This window comes from Salmo salar, chromosome ssa19, assembly GCF_905237065.1.
Source record: "Salmo salar chromosome ssa19, Ssal_v3.1, whole genome shotgun sequence".
Taxonomy (NCBI): domain Eukaryota; kingdom Metazoa; phylum Chordata; class Actinopteri; order Salmoniformes; family Salmonidae; genus Salmo; species Salmo salar.
Window position 1 is genome coordinate 29,522,631 of NC_059460.1, and position 22,903 is coordinate 29,545,533.

Below are 22,903 nucleotides of genomic sequence, written 5' to 3' on the forward strand. Positions count from 1 at the left end.
TGCCTTGTTCAGGGGCAGAATGACAGATTTTTACCTTGTCAGCTCAGGGATTCGATTTAGCAACATTTGCAGTTACTACTCCAACGCTCTGACCACTAGGCTACCTGCATATCCTTAGTCTTCAATCATACAAGGTGGGACGTGAAAAATGTACCTGTAGGTATATGCCGTTCTACCCGGTTCTATCTCACTATAGTAGTGTATTAGCCTAAACAATATATACTGACAAAAGCACATTATATTTAGCCAAAGCAACTAGGGTTAAGTGCCTTGCTCTAGGGAACATCAACAGATTTTCACCTAGTCGGCTCAGGGATTAGAACTAGCAACCTTTCACATACTGGCCCAATGCTCTTAGCCACATACCTATCACAGCATACTGCAGGTTTTGGAGGGTGTGAGAAGGTCAATTCTAGTGAGTTTTTAAAAGGACATTCTACTCTAAAGTGAATTAAAATAGAATGATGCTGACATCTAAAATGTAATTTCCCCCTCCAGAAATTAGCCCAATAACATTGGTCCATATTATCAGGCAGATGTTCTATTTAAGCATTATCACCCAATTTACCCCACCTGATGCAGCATAGTGGCTATAAATAAATAGGCTGAGAGTTGCCCGTCTGCATTTACCCAATTGGGCTAATTATTAGCTAGATCACAAACTTTAAAAACCAACATATTGATGACTTGAATGTCAAACAAAACATTCCAGTGGCACTCAGTCAACCAATGATCATGTACTGTGAATATAATGTAGGCCTACCTGTTACACCTGACCCGTGTTACATGTATCCCCTGTCTTTCCTATGCATTCAATGCCATTGACGCATAAACCAATGCCGCTGCTAAAAACTCAGGTTATAAAATTGTGCATTTTACACATTTCTTGGTTTTAAGAAATAAGTGTAACCTAGTAACACTAGAAAGCTCCTTGATCCTCCTCTTTTAACAGTGGTCATCAAAACTGGGGGGGGGTATGGAATTGTTTTAAGAAGGTCATACCAAGGACCACTTAGCTATTTGATTTGATATTTAAAGACCCCTTGAAGTATCCCCCAAAAAATATATACAATTATTTGATGAAAAATTATTTTTGGACTGCTATTAGCCCATACAAACGTATTGAATGACAGATTCACTACATGGAACAACAGATAGTACCCCGGAAAATCTAAAGGAAGTTTGTTCTGAAGTGTCTGTCCTATATCTGAGAGATATATGAAAGATCAGTAAAAGAAAAAAAAATATGTATACATGTATTTAACCTCTTATTTTTGGCACAGTCTCCATACAGTATATACAGTACTTTCATACATTTTTTCAACTGGTACAGGGAGACTTTCAGACGAGTCTTGTGAGGCCTGCAGGCCTTCTAGAGCAACACAACTGACATGTACGTGTTCGTAAGAGTCTTATTAGTATGGAGCCCAAATTGTTCGGACACTACAGACAGAAGTTGGTAGATTGGCTGTACCGAATTCAGACGATTCCCAAGACGCTTATGGAGGTCGCAGTGCAAAACGGAGAACACCATCGTGTTCGTGAGAGTCTCATCTTTCCAGAGATATAATAGTTTGTAGGCCAAACCGATTGAAGTGTCAACTTTCTCCGCCAATGTGGAAGTGCGACAGCGGCGGATACGGCAGATGCGGTGGATGGAGATGCATCCAGTGCAAAACTGATATCTCTAGCTTAAACTGACAGATGTTTATGGGGATTGTTTATTACGCTAATTACATTTCCATGGGGGTGCAGACATCGACTCTAGGGTTTTTTAAAGAATGTTGTAGAATGACTGGGCATGAATATTTCTCTCCCTGTGTGGAGGGAGAGGAATATTATCGCCTGAAGAGGAATATTATTTTCTTGCATAGAATTTAACAAGCTGAACATTTAAATAGGTAAACATTCTACTATGGGGTTATCTGATTTTGCTGTTGCTTACTCGTATTGTTGGCTGTGGTAAATTGGACAACAATTTTTCATTAGTGAATTCCAATAACCAAAGGTACTGGGTCCCAGCTGTGCCTGGCTCTCATTTGGATTATAAACTCAGCAACAAAAAAAAGTCCTCTCACTGTCAACTGTGAGATAGGGATAGGATTAAGTAATCCTTCTAACCCCCCCCCCAAAAAAAAAAAAAATATATATATATATAGATGTACTATTGTAAAGTGGTTGTTCCACTGGATATCATGAGGTGAATGCACCAATTTGTACGTCGCTCTGGATAAGAGCGTCTGCTAAATGACGTAAATGTAAATGAACTGCGTTTATTTTCAGCAAACTTAACATGTGTAAATATTTGTATGACCATAACAAGATTCAACAACTGAGACATAAACTGAACAAGTTCCACAGACATGTGACTAACATAAATGGAATAATGTGTCCCTGAACAAAGGGGGGGTCAAAATCAAAAGTAACAGTCAATATCTGGTGTAACCACCAGCTGCATTAAGTACTGAAGTGTATCTCCTCCTCATGGACTGCACCAGATTTGCAAGTTCTTGCTGTGAGATGTTACCCCACTCTTCCACCAAGGCACCTGCAAGTTCCTGGACATTTCTGGGGGCAATGGCCCTAGCCCTCACCCTCCGATCCAACAGGTCCCAGATGTGCTCAATGGGATTGAGATCCGGGCTCTTCGCTGGCCATGGCAGAACACTGACATTCCTGTCTTGCAGGAAATCACGCACAGAACGAGCAGTATGGCTGGTGGCATTGTCATGCTGGAGGGTCATATCAGGATGAGCCTGCAGGAAGGATACCGCATGAGGACCTGCCTTACAACAGGCCTGCAAGCACTCAGTCCAGCCTCTCTCAGCCTATTGCGGACAGTCTGAACACTTATGGAGGGATTGTGCATTCCTGGTGTAACTCGGGCAGTTGTTGTTGCCATCCTGTACCTGTCCCGCAGGTGTGATGTTCAGATGTACCGATCGTGTGCAGGTGTTGTTTCACGTGGTCTGTCACTAAGGATGATCAGCTGTCCGTCCTGTCTCCCTGTAGTGCTGTCTTAGGCGTCTCACAGTACGGACATTGCAATTTATTGCCCTGGCCACATCTGCAGTCCTCATGCCTCCTTGCAGCATGCCTAAGGCACGTTCACGCAGATGAGCAGGGACCCTGGGCATCTTTCTTTTGGTGTTTTTCAGAGTCAGTAGAAAGGCCTCTTTAGTGTCCTAAGTTTTCATAACTGTGACCTTAATTGCCTACCGTCTGTAAGCTGTTAGTGTCTTAACGACCATTCCACAGGTGCATGTTCATTAATTGTTTATGGTTCATTGAACAAGCATGGGAAAGTGTTTAAACCCTTTACAATGAAGATCTGTGAAGTTATTTGGATTTTTACAAATTATCTTTGAAAGACAGGGTCCTGAAAAAGGGCCGTTTCTTTTTTTGCTGAGTTTAGGTGCCGGGTCTCGGACCCAGCTGGACCTGGCCCAATTTAACCCCTGCTTATTTGGTATTTTAGGTATTTTATTAGGATCCCCATGTTGCGAAAGCCGCAGCTACTCTTCCAAGCTACACTTATACCTCCCAAAATCGATGCAAGCAGAGCGCTGCATCTTAGCTAGAAATGGCTTTACCTCTTACCTCCTCTATCCCACCGGGCCACCGCATCACTAGAAGAAGGACCTGCTGGGAAACAATCAACTAACACATTTCTCTCAGATCTGAGTGATTCCAGCCAAATCAATACTCCATGCTGGTCTACTGTGAACACATGAGAGGCTTTGGCCCTGCAGGTATCAGAGAAGGTACATTTGTTGTAACCTTGTCTTAAAAGCACGTCATAAGCACACATTTCCCTTTTATATTTTATCCAGTTCTGGACATTTGTAGGATATCAAATATGTGTTCTCCAATTGTGGGCCTATCAGTGTTGTCTGAGTAAGTTTAGTCTATGCATTTTCTAGAAATAGGCTACAGTGCAACACAAAATAAACATATTTTAGTAATAGAAAAAACATCTAGCCTCATTATGTATTATAGACAGTATACTGTATAAATGTTTAGAATATTATAATAAGTGAACACATTCACAGTTGTTAGACAATGCAATTTGACATTACTGTCCGCACGTGACGTCAAAGAAAAAATATATATATACATTTTTTCCCGTTTTGTTGGGTTAAAATCAATCAAGGTAGCACGTGTAGCTGAGGAACGCTCAACTCTGTTCTATTACATAGAGGCAGAGTTGAGTTTTGTTAACTGGTCCCGGGATTGGCTAGCAATATTGAGTCACCATCAATCGATTAATTGTTGTATTTGTTATGCCACATGTTAGAAGCACGTAACTAGCTGTTTATGAGAAAATGTTTGCCATGTGGGACTACCTCCTGGGACTACCTCCTGTGAGTATTTTAGTGGTCAGCATTGCCACTTTCGGCTACTCAGATGAAAAAAGGGTAGCCTATTGTTAAAATAGTATGAAACACCTAGCTGCCTGTTGTGTCCAATAACAATAAGATATATTGTAATCCCTATAATCTCTATAGATTCATGACAGCAGTACATAGGCTAGGTGTATTTGGCTATGACCTAGGCCTAGGCCCTATCTACATTTGAGGGCCAATACTCCAGAATAGTGGCCAATAATAGATGCCCAGCTGTTTTGATTAGAAATAACTGAGGGTATTATATTAACATATTGCCTTTAGAAACACCTGCTATTGGCATTCCCTGTAACATATGAGCCTTGAGAGCAGCCATAGAGCATTTCTGGCCAATACAGCTTTGGGACCCAAAATCGAGAGTCTGTATTGGTTGGACACCCTGAGTTGTGATTAGTTCTGGTGGTTGGCGACGGAAAATAAACATACCACAATATAGCCGACTTCACCAAAAAAAAAGTGCTGCGGTTTGGACAAAAGTTGGATTCTGATGTTCATTTGATAACGAGGGACACATTTCACTTTATGTCTGGTAAGTACAGTTCCTAGAGATTATACATATGCTTTGGTTGACAGGAACGTTTTTTGTTGTTGAAGCCGGGCCATATTGAGGTATGCTTCTTTTCTGTCGCCAACCACCAGAACAATGCATAACTCCAACCAATACACAAAGCTAGCCAACACACCCAGTAACTTCATTAGTAGGCAGTGAAATAATAGTTATTCCAGTTTATCATTAATGTCAAACAAGGTATCAAGAGGAATGTAATGTGTTTCAGCAGAAAGATAATATTGTAAGTCATTTCCATGTAATTGCAGGCTGGGATTAGCTATTCATTTTCTCTCTGAGCAGGAATAAAATGTAATCTAGTTGACATTCAAAGTATTGCTTCTCCCCAAATTATGATCAACCAACAGTAGATACGACCCACTACCCCCTTCTGCAATTACTTTATATTAGATAGTTAATGACTAAGAATCTCTGGTGACATAAAAACCCAATGAGGTGATACATTCAAAGAGGTTCAAAAACTGTGCTATATGTGGAGGACAAGTTACTGCTGGCATCTGAGGCCGCTGTTGTCATGTGGGCTTGTCCTGAAAAACGTTACAGGCTATGATAGGCTCATATTGTATTTGTTGGTCAGGGCTTATGTAGTTTATGTAGCAAAATTTGAAATTGTGTTTTTTACATTGGCTAAAAGCAGAGACACAGAACTACAAAATGGTATATCATACACTGTATTTGAGGAACAATGGAAAGTAATTCTGCTTTGAAAGTTGATCAACTTGTAACTTCACTTTGAGAAAATGGCCTTTGAATGTTTTGGTACCACCTGTAGAGCTCTTCTTTGTCTACACCCATTCATACCCTCTTAAGCTTTAGCACCACCCATCTCTTTTTACCTTTATTTAACTAGGCAAGTCAGTTAAGAACAAACTCCTAATTTCAATGAGAGCCTAGGAACAGTGGGATATCTGCCTTGTTCAGGGGAAGAACGATAGATTTTTATATTGTTAGCTAGGGGATTTGATCTTACATCCTTTTGGTTATTAGTCCAACACTCTAACCACTAGGCTACCTGTTGCCCCTCTTCAAGAGTTGATCCGAGCGTTCTGTTCTAACAACAACAGTTAAGCACTCAAGCTAACTGGCTAATGTGAAAGAACCGTTCACTGACCATTTGACTCATCCTAGAAGCTGGTTAGGCTGTTTTCATGTTATCCAGAGCGTTGGTGACTACAACTGTGCTGCTGGCAACAATTTACGCTTTTTTTGCCAACCTTGACTGACACCGGCCATATCCAACAGGTGTTGAGCGTTCATAAATGTGTCAGTTATTCTGCACTCTGGCACACTCAGATGAGAGTGCTCTGAAATTGGAGTAGATAGCCAGAGCGAATTTACCAGCTACATCTATCTATTGAAATAGTTACTTGCATAGTTACTTGCATAGTGGTGTCTTTTGTTAAGACATGTAGCTAGCTAGCTAGGTAAAAAATGAACCATAATCCAAACTCATCATATTTCTACCCTGCATGAATCTGCAGGTAGCTAACCAACCGGGTTCAATGTTAGCTAGCTAACATTAGGCTATAACTAGCAAAGTAAATGGCTCTAAGATACAAATAATAAGATCATACATGTAACATTAGCTAGCGAGCCAGCCAGCTAACGTTAGCTAGCTAGCTAACATACACTAACTTGAAATGAAAATGACTTACTGTTCAAATTAGAAACGTGTAATGTCTGAAAATGTAGCTAGCTACACTATCTTACCCATATACACCATGGATGGACGCCTCTCCCTATCACAGATGCCGTGGTTGCCCTTAGTTCGAAGATGTAATCCGGAGACAGGTGTTTTTTCCTTCTCCTTAGCTATCATACTCTAATTCCACTGATTTCAAAACTCGGTCCTCCAGAAAGTGGAGAGCAACACTGTGCCTGTTCTACTACGCGATACATAAGAAAAAGCCACGTTAAACAGGATTACCTACACATACTGACCAGCTCAAATAGACAGAGGCGTGATGTATGGCAGAGAAATCCGAACTCGTCAGTCAGCATGTCCAGCCCACTCATTATCTCAGCCAATCATGGATAGCGGGAAGGTTTTTGTCTTTTTCTGTGACTAAACAAACTGGGCTCGTAACTTAACAATTTTATTCATATTTACAGATGGCATTTTGATAACGAAAAAAAGGTTTACGTTCAAATGGCTCTCCTGTGAAGTTGTGATCCGCGACATACACCTAGTTTCCTGAAACAAGTCACATTTTGGCGTCCTTCCTATCAAATCCCATTAGAGCAGTCATTGACAGAAAAACTTGAATTGTTGCATCTCATTGTGTTGTTGTCCTCTGGTGGCTAGCTAGCTAGCTAAAATTGGCCCTTTCCTTAATTAGCCATGGATGGAGATAGGGATTTGGACTTGTGGTTTTACTTAAATCTCCATACTGGCCAATGATTATAACAGCGATTCTGATCCAACCATTAATTCATACGTTTTTGTGCCACTGGTCTGAGAGGATGGACATTCAATATGTAGCTAGATGTAGAAGGCTAATGTTAACTAGCTAACGTTGCCCATGAATGGAAGTTAGGCTAGCGAGCAAGCATTTTAGCCAGGTAGCCTAGGACAGCAAAAATTAAAGCATGTACTGTGATAGATTATTTTGTCAACATGAAAGAGAGGAGGATGGCACTTGCCGTTTCTCTACAAGTAGAGTGAGTCAATATGTTTTACTACTGGTTTTCCTGCTTGTTTGGACTGGATATTTACCAACTAACCAGCCAGCTAGCTAGCTAGGTTGCAATGGAGCCAGATTCACCTGGAATAGCTAATGAACGTTTCCAGCGTTGTAGAAGTTGTGTTTATTACGCTCTTGTCCGTGACAATATTGCCAATCCGGAATTCCAATGTGGCAATTGTTTGCTTGCGGAGGATTACAGGAATGATGTGGCTATTCTTAGCAAAAAGCTCATTTAAATTCTGCATGAACGTATCCGGAAAATGCAAATTGGAACTTTCTTGTTCTCAACTCCTGTGGCTGAACGCCTCTCGGACTTGATGGATGTATCCCCGCCTTGTCATCTGTCCCTATCCGAATGCCCTGTGCTACCTGGAACTTTCCTGCCAAGGAAGTCATCTCCATCTGCTTCTCCTCCTCCATCTTGTAGTGGAGTAGACAAGGAACAGAAAGAAGATTGTTCCAATCAGCGCTGGTCCCATGTCACAAGTCGTGGAAACCGAAAGCAGTGGCATGCTGCTAAACAGACTAGAGTGTCTGCGAGAGGTCAAGAGCAGATTGACATGAAGAATACCTTCGCCGCCTTGGTGCCTGATCTACGTTTGCCTTAATCGCTGTAACTGTATGTGTCTGTGACAGCTGTGCTGACTCCAACTACGCTGAATCCAACAGCAACTTTGTCGTCGAGCTTGGCTCCTTTCCCTCTCTCTGGATCTGACGGGGCTCTGCCTGCTGTGAGGAGGTCTCGGCCTATCGCCGAGAGCTGTGGGTGTACGCTATCCTGCCTTTCATGGGCTCGTGAAAGGTTCCACAAATTTTGTGAAGGGTAGGAAGGGGCGGATTTATCAATCCCCTTCTCCGGCCGTTGTATTGGGCAGTTCAATGTCTGAGAAATGTCTCAGTCCCTGGAGCAAAAACGTTGCGCTATCCGGAAGCATGAGTACAGGACATCAATAAGCTGCTCCCAAACATTTTAAACTTGCATCTGGAAATGGAGTCTATCATAGTTCATGTGGGATTCAATGACATTATGAAGGGAAGCTCAGAGCAGCTGAAGATGAATTTTAAATAACTGATTGGGTCTCTGCTTGACACCAACAAACGCCCCATAATATCTGGCGCTGTGCCTTCCCTAAATCGTGGCATTGAACATTTCAGCAGACTTTTAGTTCTCCATAACTGGCTACGTGACTATTGCAGCTCTGTGGGTATAACATTCATTGCAATTTGGATACCTTCTGGAAACAAAGCTTGTTTTATAAGGAGTCATTTGGGTCCCTGAATCCTTTCACAGCATTATAAGGCTGCACTGAGACAATGATTTATCAATGACCCAGACCCAGCTGTCAGGCGGTGGGTAACTGGTGCAGTGAATCAGGCGCAGGAGAGCAGAAATGAGTGTACAGGGTATTTAATTCCACGACAGCACCAGTATACAGACAATACTCAAGGTGCGGAGAAATACCAGTCACTCGAAAATAACGGGCGTAAATACATAACCCGGCAAACATAACCAGCCGACAAGTACCGACATGAACAATCAATAAACACACACACAAACATGTGGGAAACAGAGGGTTAGGTGTGTAGAAAACAAAGACAAAACAAATGGAAAATTAAAAGTGGATCAGTGATGGCTAAAAGACCGGTGACGTCGACCGCCGAACGACGCCCGAACAAGGAGAGGGACCAACTTCGGTGGAAGTCATAACACCAGCTCAGTTAATCCCTACCATTGTGTCGCTGAATTGTCATAATGCTTCAGCAAATGTACAGTATCCCATGGGCGTTGGTAGACACAATATAAATAACCTAATTTATGTCCATCTAACTGCCATAATTGCCTCTGCTGATCCTACAGCTATTGTATGTAGTAATCATGTGCCTATGAACAAGAGTTATACTGTTAGCACTGAGGCTGTGTGCCCTAGTAGGAATTCCTCTCTGCAGCTCACCCTGCACTAACATAAATAGCATGTGCATGTCTACTTCTGCTAAGCTTCCCAGTAAAGCAATGAAAACAATCAAGCATCCCAGAAAAGTGCCAAAAATTGCCCACGTTAACATATGTAGCTTAAGAAACAATAATCTTCTAGTAACAGATTACATTCATATTCTGACAATCTCTGAAACTCACTTAGATAATACCTTTGATGATACAGTAATAGCAAAACATGTTTACAACATCTCCAGAAAAGACAGAAATGCCAATGGTGGAGGTGTTGCTGTTTATATTCAGAACCACATTCCTGTAAAGCTTAAAGCTCATGTTAAACACTGTTCAAGTAATATGGCTACAGGTTCATCTTCCTCACCTAAAGCCCATTCTTGTGGGAAGCTGCTATAGACCACCAAGTTCTAACAGTCAGTATCGGGATAACATGTGTGAAATGCTTGATAATGTATGTAATATGAACATAGAGGTATATTTTCTGGGTGATTGAAATATTGACTGGCTTTCATCAAGCTGCCAACTCAAGAAAAAGCTTCAAACTGTAACCAGTTATCTGTCAACCTACCAGGGTAGTTACAAACAGCACAAGAATGAAATCATCAACATGTATTGATCACATCTTTACTAATGCTGCAGAAATTTGTTATAAAGCAGTATCCAAATCCATTGGATGTAGTGATCACAATATAGTAGCTATATCTAGGAAAACCGAAGTTCCAAAAGCTGGGCCTAAGATATTGTATAAGAAGTCATACAATAAGTTTTGTAGTGATTCCTATGTTTTTGATGTAAATAATATTTGTTGGTCTGTGGTGTGTAATGAGGAGCAACCAGACGCTGCACTTGACACATTAATGAAATTGCTTACTCCATGAATTGAAAAATGTTATGGTTGAGAGGGATGAGACAAAAGGATTGGCAAATAACTCTGGCTGCAAAACCGACTGGCAAATGTACTGCAAATTCAGAAATAATGTGACTAAACTGAATAAGAAGAAACTATGCTATGAAACAAAGATAAATAATATAAAGAATGATACTAAACAGCTTTGGAGCACCTTAAAGGAAATTTGGGACAAAAAGGCAAACTCAGCTCCATCATTCATTGAAGCAGATGCTCATTCATCACAAACCCCATTGATATTGCCAACTACTTTAATGCTTTTTTTCATTGGCAAGATTAGCAAATTTAGGCATGACATGCCAGCAGCAAATGCTTACACTACACATCCCAGTATAACTGATCAAATTATGAAAGACAAGCATTGTCATTTTGAATTCTGTAAAGTGAGTGTGGAAGAGGTGAATTTTTTGTTGTTGTTGTCTATCAACAATGACAAGCCACCGGGGTCTGACAACTTGGATGGAAAATTCCTGAGGATATTAGCGGATGATATTGCCTCTCCTATTTGCCATATCTTCAATCTAAGCCTACTAGAAAGTGTGTGCCCTCAGGCCTGGAGGGAAGCAAAAGTAATTCCGCTACTGGTTTAAGTAGTAATCCGCCTGTTACCAACCCTTAGTAAACTTTTGGAAAAAATGGTGTTTGACCAAATACAATGATATTTTACTGTAAACAAATTGACAACAGACTTTCAGCACGCTTATAGGGAAGGACATTCAAGAAGCACGGCACTTACACAAATGACTGATGATTGGCTGAGAGAAATTGATGATAAATATATTCTGGGAGCTGTTTTGTTAGACTTCAGTGTGGCTATCAATCATAGTCTGCTGATGGAAAAATGTGTGTGTTATGGCTTTACACCCCCTGCTATATTGTGGATAAAGAATTACCTGTCTAACGGAACACAGAGGGTGTTCTTTAATGGAAGTCTCTCCAACATAATTCAGGTAGAATAAGGGCTTCCCCAGGGCAGCTGTCTAGGCCCCTTTCTTTTTTCAATCTTTACTAACGATATACATCTGGAAATGGAGTCTATCATAGTTCATGTGGGATTCAATGACATTATGAAGGGAAGCTCAGAGCAGCTGAAGATGAATTTTAAATAACTGATTGGGTCTCTGCTTGACACCAACAAACGCCCCATAATATCTGGCGCTGTGCCTTCCCTAAATCGTGGCATTGAACGTTTCAGCATATAACGATATGCCACTGGCTTTGAGTAAAGTCAGTGTGTCTATGTATGCGGATGAGTCAACACTATACATGTCAGCTACAGTTGAAGTCGGAAGTTTACATACACTTAGGTTGGAGTCATTAAAACTTGTTTTTCAACCACTCCACAAATCTCTTGTTAACAAACTATAGTTTTGGTAAGTCGGTTAGGACATCTACTTTGTGCATGACACAAGTCATTTTTACAACAATTGTTTACAGACAGATTATTTCACTTATAATTCACTGTATCACAATTCCAGTGGGTCAGAAGTTTACATACACTAAGTTGACAGTGCCTTTAAACAGCTTGGCAATTTCCAGAAAATTATGTCATGGCTTTAGAAGCTTCTGATAGGCTATTGACATAATTTGATTCAATTGGAGGTGTACCTGTGGATGTATTTCAAGGCCTACCTTCAAACTCAGTGCCTCTTTGCTTGACATCATGGGAAAATCAAAAGAAATCAGCCAAGAATTCAGAAAAAAAAATTGTAGACCTCCACAAGTCTGGTTCATCCTTGGGAGCAATTTCCAAATGCCTGAAGGAACCACGTTCATCTGTACAAACAATAGTACGCAAGTATAAACACCATGCAGCTGTCGTACTGCTCAGGAAGGAGACGCGTTCTGTCTCCTAGAGATGAATGTACTTTGGTGCAAAAGTGCAAATCAATCCCTGAACAACAGCAAAGGACCTTGTGAAGATGCTGGAGGAAACAGGTACAAAAGTATCTATATCCACAGTAAAACGAGTCCTATATCGACATAACTTGAAAGGCCACTCAGCAAGGAAGAAGCCACTGCTCCAAAACCGCCATAAAAAAGCCAGACTACGGTTTGCAACTGCACATGGGGGCAAAGATCGTACTTTTTGGAGAAATGTCCTCTGGTCTGATGAAACAAAAATAAAACTGTTTGGCCATAATGACCATCGTTATATTTGGTGGAAAAAGGGGGAGGCTTGCAAGCCGAAGAATACCATCCCAAACATGAAGCACGGGGGTGGCAGCATCATGTTGTGGGGGTGCTTTGCTGCAGGAGGAACTGGTGCAATTCACAAAATAGATGGCATCATGAGGTAGGAAAATTATGTGGATATACTGAAGCAACATCTCAAAACATCAGTCAGGAAGTTAAAGCTTGGTCGCAAATGGGTCTTTCAAATGGACAATGACGCAAGCATACTTCCAAAGTTGTGGCAAAATGGCTTAAAGACAACAAAGTCAAGGTATTGGTGTGGCCATCACAAAGCCCTGACCTCAATCCTATAGAAAATTTGTGGGCAGAACTGAAAAAGTGTGTGCGAGCAAGGAGGCCTACAAACCTGACACAGTTACACCAGCTCTGTCAGGAGGAACGGGCCATAATTCACCCAACTTATTGTGGGAAGCTTGTGGACGGCTACCCGAAACGTTTGACCCAAGTTAAACAATTTAAAGGCAATGCTACCAAATACTAATTGAGTGTATGTAAACTTCTGACCCACTGGGAATGTGATGAAAAAAATAAAAACTGAAATAAATCACTCTCTACTATTATTCTGACATTTCACATTCTTAAAATAAAGTGGTGATCCTAACTGACCTAAGACAGGGAATTTGTACTAGGTTTAAATGTCAGGAATTGTGAAAAACTGAGTTTAAATGTATTTGGCTAAGGTGTATATAAACTTACGACTTCAACTGTACTACAGTGAGTGAAATCCCTGCAACACTTAACAAATATCTGCAGTTAGTTTCAGAATGGCTGGCAAGGAATAAGTTAGTCCTAAATATTTCAAAATCTAAAAGCGTTGCATTTGGGACAAATCATTCACTAAACTCTAAACCTCAACTAAATTGTGTAATAAATAATGTGGAACTTGAGCAAGTTGAGGTGACTAAACTGCTTGGAGTAACCCTGGATTGTAAACTGTCATGGTCAAAACATGTTGATACAACAGTAGCTAAGATGGGGAGAAGTCTGTCCATAATGAAGCGCTGCTCTGCCTTTTTAACAACACTATCAACAAGGCAGGTCCTACAGGCCCTTGTTTTGTCACACCTGGACTACTGTTCAATTGTGTGGTCAGGTGCCACAAAGAGGGAGCTCAGAAAATTACAATTGGCTCAGAACAGGGCAGCACAGGTCGCCCATAAATGTACACGGAGAGCTTACATTAATAATATGCATGTAAATCTCTCATGGCTCAAAGTGGAGGAGAGATTGACTTCATCACTACTTGTTTTTGTAAGAAGTATTGACATGCTGAATGCACCAAGGTGTCTGTATAAACTACTAGCACACAGCTCAGACACCCATGCAAACCCCACAAGACAAGTCAAGAACAGATTATGGGAGGCGCACAGTACTACATAGAGCCATGGCTACATGGAACTCTATTCCACATCAGGTAACTGATGCAAGCAGTAGAATCTGATAGAAATACACCTTATGGAACAGCAGGGACAGTGAAGAGACACACACACACAAACACATGCATACACACATGATAAGACACACACTACACACACGTACACACGTTGCATTGTAGATATGTGATAGTAGAGTAGTGGCCTGAGGGAACACACTTAATGTGTTGTGAAAAGTGTTATGAAATGTAATGTCATGTAATATTTAAAATGGTATATAACTGCCTTAATGTTGCTGGACCCCAGGAAGAGTAGCTGCTGCCGTGGCAGGAACTATTGGAGATCCTTAATAAATACAAATACAAATACGCACACACGCATGCACAGGCACACATAAATCAGAACCATGGACAGCCATATCATATTTAGCATACGTTGATGGACTAAATTGTTTTGGTGTCTTTTAATTGTCACTGTATTAGACTAAGCAGAGGGGATTTGATCATGTTGAAATGGTGCTGGAATAGTGGAGGCAGCTCCTGTTTTCTTTGTGACTTGCTCTCTGTGGCTCTAAAACAATAGTTGTTTAGTGGTCCAAAAATGTGGGAAACATTAACTTGCTTGACTATGCTGCAGGTCATGTAACTGTCTGTTATTGTACATGCAATATGCTTTGTGAACTTCAATAGATAGAGGTTCAGTATCGGTGCGTGGGTAAAATCTGTGTGCGTGTGTGCATATGTATGTGTGTATGCGTGCGCATTTGTGCAAGTAGAAAAACATATTGACATATAGGACCTGCCTTGTTGATAGTGTTGCACGCTACTTGTAGAGAAACGCCAATGCATCCTTCTCTAGTTCATGTTGATGAAAAGGTCTATCAGTCTGTCATACAGTACATGCTTTAATTTTTTGTTGTCCTAGGCTACCTGGCTAAAATGCTTGCTCGCTAGCCTAACTTCCATTAATGCGCAACGTTAGCTAGTTAACATTAGCCTTCTACATCTAGCTACATATTGAATGTCCATCCTTTCAGGCCAGCGGCACAACAATGTATGAATTAATGGTTAGATCAGAATAGCCGTCATAATCATTGGCCAGTATGGAAATCCCTATCTCCGTCCATGGCTTTATCAAGGCAGGCTAAATGCTTGCTGGCTTCCCTTGCTTTCAATACTACGGGCAGCAACAATATCATACTCTTTTGGCCCAGACAGCATCAGATAGATGGGTTCCACGTAGAGAGACAGAGGGGCGCTGTTTCGCTCGCTCTGATGCTTTTTCCTGTGAGAAATATTCAGTCTCTGAAGGAACATTATGAAAGACAGAGAGGCTAAATATCTATTTTTATTGGTACATTTTTTGGGGAAGCCTGGCTTCCCTTGGCATCAATGAATACACGCCACTGCAGAGCTTGCTGTCCGGTTTTGTGATAAAACAAAAGTGTGGTTGAATTTATTCTGCCACTGTGTCTCGGCCTTTAGGCCTATATATCATGTTCGCAAGGCATATGAATTAACAGGTTATAGAGCAAACAACACAGTTATCAGAACACATAGGTTGTAATATGGCTTTTTTGGGGGTGGGGGTGAATTGGCTTCCCCAGTGATTTTACTCAACCACTGCTACTGCTGGAGACTAGTCTCTTTCTAGTTGCCTTTGGCAAAAATGTAATCATGTGCATCAGACAAAACACAAGCGTGGTAACCAGTGGAGGAAAACGTTTGTTCTCATTCTCCTGCCCCTCAAACTAGCATGATATTTATAAGGCTTTACTTTGCTGTTATAGTGGTGTGGCTTGGGTCCAGATGGGTGCTAAAGGCATGATTTGTCTCTGCTTTATTACACCTACCTTCTCCTCTTATCCATCCTCAGAAGAATCCTAATGCAGTGACACCAGCGGGGATACTTTTTTCTTTACAATCTACTTAGCAATGATTTATCGATCACTGCCTCTTCCCTCATTGAGAATTAGCAATCCTTTTTGGGAAATCAGATTTTCACACCTTTCATGAGAATGTGGATATGGTGCAGGTCCCGGGGGGGGGCTTGGGGAAGTTGACTTTGAGGAGAAGTCCCAAGGATGCTGTGTGGTTCTGTGGGTGTGTCAATCATGATATTGGCGATAGCACAGGTTGCTGAGGGGAGGACAGCCCCAAATAAATTCTGGAACAGATGCAAACGGAATGGCAATAAACACATGGAAGCCAGTGTTTGACGTATTAGATACCATTCCACTGATTCTGCTCCAGCCATTACCACGAGCCCGTCCTCCCCAGTTAATGTGCCACCAACCTCCTGTGGGCGAAAGTAACGTTGGCCCAGTGACATCCATCTCTATTTCCCTCTCACTCTCTCTCTCTGACTGAATTATGCACTGCACAACTTTTTAAATGTTTTTTTTTGTATAATTGCAGAATAGATTGAGTTAAATGCTGACTACAGGCAGTATTTAAATCAACGTGAAGATGAAAGGCCCTTCTTAGAGTTGATACATTGCTGTTCCAACCAAGCCGATTTTGAGCAGATCTATGAATGGATCTACAGTGGATCTATATGGATCTACAGTCGTTCAGTAGAATGCTGTGTTAGATGCATCACAAAACGACCTGTGTCATATGTCGCACTGTCTCCCTAAGGTAAAAGCTTGTTACATTTTCCACAGGGAAAGCTTCCTGTGCCGTTTTAGGAGTCAGATTAGCACAGCAAAGGCTTTGATGCTCCAGAATGAGAGCCCTGTGGATTGTTGTACAGAAAACACACTCCTGACCAATCGGGGCCTTTTATTTGTTGTGGACCTGCTGATTTACAACCTTCATAGAGCCTGTCCCGTTGGACGGTTTAAACTGTTATTCTGGGAAAAGTTGGTTTAGTACATTCAGCGAATCTATGCATTACATTGTATTCCAAGTTCGCAATTAGTTTACTACATGATACTGGTGTCTTGAAGAAGACATTTGAAAGAATCGCACTGGGGTCTCGTATATAAAGGATAGGAAAGTATCAGACAATTTTTCTTAAACGGCCTACATTAGGCTACTGACAAAAAGAAAAAGCCATATTTACACAACATCTGTCAGTATTGTAGACGTTTCATATTTGATTTGAGTACATTTTAGATTTCACTTGACCTTTTTGCTTATATATATATATATATTTTTTTTTTTTTTACGCAGTTTTGTTTTAACAGGAGAATAGCTGGACACTAACGTAAAGGCTTCCCAGTCCACAACAGATATGCCAAACTGAGGGAACAGTATGTTTCCCTACCTTAAGGCGGAGACAAATCATCATCTCTCGTCGCGCGTACATACAGCATACCATAGAGGTCCTGGAACATTATAGCAGCTAATTCTAGTGGTGTAGGATGCATTATTTTTTCCACCTCTTACTTACCTTTTATAGACATTTGGTTCTCCGAAAGTCAGATAACTTCTCCCTGTCTTACTGTATTTCTGGGACCCTGTGCTTTTTTGTGGGTATTGAGACAAAGCTTCTTTAGGTGAATAGAAGGGCTAATTTACCCTGCATCTGGCAACCAAACACACTATAAACCATCAAAAAGTGTAACAACTCTGCTATCTCCTCAGGGACATCAATTGTGATCTAAATTTAAGCAACACACATTCTGCCACAAAGAATGACCTGTCCTTAATTTATGACAAGTAACTGTGTTTATGTCAATGATGCCTTAATAAAATAAGACAGTAGTTGTCATACTCAATCAGCTTATGGATTTGCTGTCAAATACCTCAGAAAACAAATTACCACTATAATTTAACCATTTCCTTTTACATTTAGAAAAGTATGATTATTTATTTCAACTGGGGAATGTTTCATACATGATTAAATGATATAATTAAATGATATTATACTTTTAAAATAATGATTGCCATACTATTATATATTATAACATATATGCTATATGTTTGACACAGAATAAGCTACAATTATTATAGTTATTACCACTGTTTTTATTATTGTTATTACCATTATTATTATTATTATTAACATGACTTAATTATCATTCTCTTTCAGTGCCTTGAATGTCAGTTGAGTGGAGCATGTTCGTCCAAGTCAGAAGCCCCTTGCCCAGGGGGACTCATGGGACAACGGCATTAAGGCCATTAGCTATTAGCATGGATATCTGATGAGCGCTGAGGGCTTTGTGCTGACCACCTCCTCCATGGAAACTGGGGGTATGAAGAGAGGAGTGGGAGGGAGGGAGGGGTGAGAGCCGAGTGCTTTTCCCTGTTCCTGCACTGCGGCCAGGGGGAGTAAAGCAACCCCACTCCCCCCTCTACTCACCCCACTCCACCCTCGAGCCCTCACACCACACACACCTACTCTGTTGAAATAAACATTCACACTTTGGCTGAAGAGCTGCACCGAGAGCTCCTTTTTAATAATGTAATTAACAGCCTTGGATGAAGGCGGAGGAGACAGATGCTTACCTATCCGCCAATGGAACTGAAGATTAGAGCTGTGATCTCATTCCCACCACTTGTTAAGAGTCTGTCAGGAAGAGGAATGTCAACATTAGATATGATGAAATAAGGAGAAAATACAAAAAAGGAAAGATGTGGAAGGATGGACAGAGAGGACCTTGCCCTACTCTAAAGTGTCAGTTGCTTCATGTTCAATTTTTTTGAATCATAGCTGGTGGGGAAAAGATTCCCCTTTCCCTTTATTTCTCCCACATTCTAACCAAAGGCATTGCCTTCATTGTTCTCTATTTTACTATATGTCTTGCAAACAACTACATTTTCAAACGACAAGAGAAATTTGAGCACTGCCCGTGCTTTCTGCTGCTGTTCCTCTGAGCTTTCAAACAGCCGACAGACTGTGAAGAATAAATAATAAAAAACTATTGATTATTTTGATGACTGCAAGATTCAATTAGGTATTAATTTTGCCCTCCAGTGGACCTATCAAGTGACTCAAAGGAGAAGAGGTGGGAGGTGGGGGTGGGCCCAAATGGATGCAAAGAGCGAGTAAGGCCAGGCTCAGACAGAGGGGAAAATGTGTTTACCTCACCGGGCAGAGAGGTGCATTGATGCGCAGAGTCCCATATTTAAGTGCTCCACAAATGAAGCCCTGATGACAAGAGACATTGTTACCAGGAATATGAGTATTGACCAGCTGACTCGCCTTTCGATGACATCTTAAACTATTTCTATTGATTAACATTTTCATAGATTATCATGTGTCATATCAAAGCCCCTCGGTTCCCCTGATGAGCACATTAAAAAGGACCCTCTGGACAGGAACACATCGACCACCATGGCAAGAGTGAAGGTAGTGGGGGACTGGCGCATGGGCAAGGTTGACCCCCCTCTCCCTCTTTCCCTCGCGCCATACATGCTGGTCACCTGTCCCCATCTCCAACCCATTTAGACTGAATGTTCTCAACCATAATTAAGGCAGAGTGAGAGGGACAGAGAGTTTTACCCCTCTCTGTTCCTGTTGTTCATTGTGTGTCTCAGAGCGGGAGGGAGGTGTAACAGTCTGAGGAGACACGAGGGAGAGGAGACACAGGAGAGGCAGAGAGGGAGGAGAGAGAGTGGAGGTGACATCTGCTTGTCTTGGGAGGCAACCTTAGGCTTGATCCCGCAGTGGTTATTCAGATGCACCAAGATCAAGGAAAATGTTTCTGGTTTTGTAGCAAGCATCGTGCACTAGCTGGTCTCTGCTCTGTGGCCACGAGCATGTTTTAATTGGTTTCTGTCAGGTTTTTTGGACATTCAGAAGATAATTTCTACAATATTTTTTGGGCCATTCATTCACTGGAGCTTCATTTAGGTATGTATGCTTTTTGTTGGTTTATTTATGATATTTTTCATTTGGTGCACTTTTACGTAGTTGCACATCGGTAATTAGCAACATTACTTCGTGACATTACATTATACATTACTTTGTTAGTAATTAACTGACAGTCATTCTAATTCCTTCCAGTTTACGGTGGTTTTTGTTTTTGTGAGACATTAGAATTACATTTTTGGGAGGACCAATGATATGCCTCGATCTATTCCTGCTCTTGATTGGAAGAGGACTTAATCGTTTGCTGGTGTAGCCTCTGAATAATGATGCCAACGTTGACTTCTTGCTCTTAATTAAAATATCATGCAGGCTTTACTTTTGAGAAATGAATTAACTGTCGACGTAGATTTGTAGCAGTAGATAGAGTATGTCAATATTTCTGAAGCAATTTAATGTGTAGGTACAGTATGCGTGTACAGGATGTGTGTAATGCTGAAGTTGTGACACATATGTTCTGTGGGTATTAATGAGCCTTCAGAGGTGTGAAGAACCTTGAAGGCTGCAGGGTATAATGGCAAAGCCAAACAATCCGTAACCGCTCTTCACCAGGCAGGTTGCAGCCACCAATACCAGCAGGAGCAGCACCAGTCTCAGATAAAAGAGAGACCGCTGGAGAGAGAGGTAGGGGGAGGGAGGGAGAGAGTGGTTAGTGAGTGATAGAGGGGAGACACAGGGGTAGAGAGAAGGGGAGTGAAGGGGAGTAGACAGAGAACAAGCCAGTGTAGAGTAGTGTGTGAGAGGCGGCGAGGCAAATCTAACCACGTTCTGTTGTATTCCCCACCTGGGCTCTCCAGCTCCCTCCAGGATCCGATGATTACAGGGCAGTTGAGCAAGCCGCTGCTCTCCCTGCGCAGCGAGATGAGCGCGGCAGAACTCCGGGCAGAGGACAAAGCGGCCACCCCAGACAGCAAGCTCAATGACGAGCCCCTGCTCCTGTCCTCCGAGGCCACGGGCAGAGAGGACACTCCCAACAAGCTCTATGGTGAGTCCATTGACAGGACAGTTCTCGGTCTCTCCTCTCCTTTCTGAGACTTGTCATGGTATGATTGACCAGGGAAATGCTCTGTCTCTGTGTGTTTTGGAAAGGGTGTCTGAGACCAGGTGCTACTGGAGCAGGTTCTAGAAGAGTGTGATAGACCAAACTAAGTTGAAGTGCAATGATTCAGGGGTGGATGAGGTGGATGCAATAAGGTTGGTTGCCTGAGTTAGAGTATGCAGATGTTGAAGATAAGTTCTTTAGGTGAGCTTTCAGATGACATGGTGTTTTATACGTTCATTATGTCTATGACTCATTTCACTGGAAATATCAATGAAGTCATGTCCTATAAACTGTTTGGTGTCTTGTTATGAGTCTTCTGTTAATTGATTCATTGATTTCCTTATAGGCTACATCTTGAGAAGTTTAGTTGTGGTAATTTTCAAATAGATTGTCGTGAGCGTCGCAATCAGTTGAATACTCAAAATGTCACACTAGAGTTGTTCATGTAATCACGTTTCATAATGTGCATTTAGGCCTACACATTTAGAAATGAGTGTTTGTATAGTTCACATTGATTAGATTGGTAGGAAAGTGACCCTTCCTTTCAGAAACATCTTGGAATATCTTGGAATGTGGCATTTTGTATTTTGTAGCAGGTATGAAAGTGAAATGTGTGAATGTTGTGACAAAATATGCTAAATAAGAGAGAATTTTAGGCTATTTTGTATCAGAAATGTGTGTGCGTTCTCAACTTAAAAATACCTATATATTGAACAGTGGTGAGGATCTCTGGCTTTGGTGTTGGCTTTGTTTTGTGACATTTCCTTACGCTTGATTTTATCTGCAATGGTGGGTCATCACAATTTATCATTTTTTAAGCAACTAACACATTTTTTTTGTAGGTTAATTGCAAATACCAGTATGAAGATTAATTGATATTTATAAAAATGAAATATGGTAAACACATTTAAATTACTCATGACATTAGCAATTTAGAAATATAAATGAAAAATGGCCTATTGCTCTGATAGGGAATTACATATCCTTACCACAAGTAGACCAACATAAGAGATACTAATTAGAAATGCATATTTTTTATTTTTATTTCTCTCAATTAACTCCATGTCCAGGTTCAATTACAGTTGTGATCAAGTTAATCAATATGCTTTCGATGAACCTAATTTACTTATACAGACAGTCTAATTTAATCCTAGGTCATAAGGATGAATCGCTATGTCTAATGAGATTAAAACAATTGTTTTGTATAATGAAACTATAAAAGTCATTGCACGATGTCTAATATAGACTACTGTAACATGGAGATTCAGTCTCAATGTAAAGGTTAAACACTACCTCATTTCAATTTGTTTGGATTTTGGATTGATCCTTTAGGATGGAAGTATAAGCGTTACATTTATAGTCAATGCTATCGCAATATAATCAGAATAAAATCAGTCACTCACTAATCCTTATTTACAACAAAGTAAAAAAAAATTGTACCATCAAAATAAGGTTGATAAAAAACAATGTAGCGATTGGAACATTGTGATATGTAATATGCATCTAGATATGAATTTATGCTTTTCAAATGGCACCATATAGGCAAAATTTGGTTTCAGGCATTTCAATTAGATTTTTTGTGTAATGAAATGCATTAATAGAACAATTACTGTATGTCATGGATGGTCTAAAGTGTACTTTTGGAGTTATCCTGATGATTGTGCTTTGGATGTATAACTATCTCTGAGAAAACAATATGTAATGCAGTTACAGCGTGTGCCCTTGGTGTGAGTAGATACTGGATGGGATATGATGTGGTCTATTTAAGACATTTTACACAGAGAATTTCATCAAAGGCTATTTCAGGGTACAGTAATTTTACACTTAGTACACATCTAAACAAGCTTGTAAGGTTATGAGTCAGTACTCAGCATTGAGAATGTAATACGTCTATTTCTGAAGATGCCCATGGACATCATTGTAAAAGATTATTTCACACTCACTAAAATTCCGTGAACC

The 22,903-nt window shown here is 40.8% G+C and overlaps 1 protein-coding gene across 3 annotated transcripts in view; it reads left to right on the top strand.

Annotated features, from left to right (window-relative positions):
* The window catches only part of LOC106578684 (POU domain, class 6, transcription factor 2), a 146,668-nt gene that overhangs the window by 3,497 nt on the left and 120,268 nt on the right, over nt 1-22,903 (top strand). For all 3 annotated transcript variants that reach the window (XM_014157779.2, XM_014157782.2, XM_014157781.2), the window contains exons 2-3: nt 18,124-19,887; nt 20,700-20,887. In XM_014157779.2, the coding sequence (XP_014013254.1) occupies nt 20,716-20,887 (172 nt within the window). In that variant the 5' untranslated portion in view covers nt 18,124-19,887; nt 20,700-20,715. The remainder of the gene's footprint in view (nt 1-18,123; nt 19,888-20,699; nt 20,888-22,903) is intronic.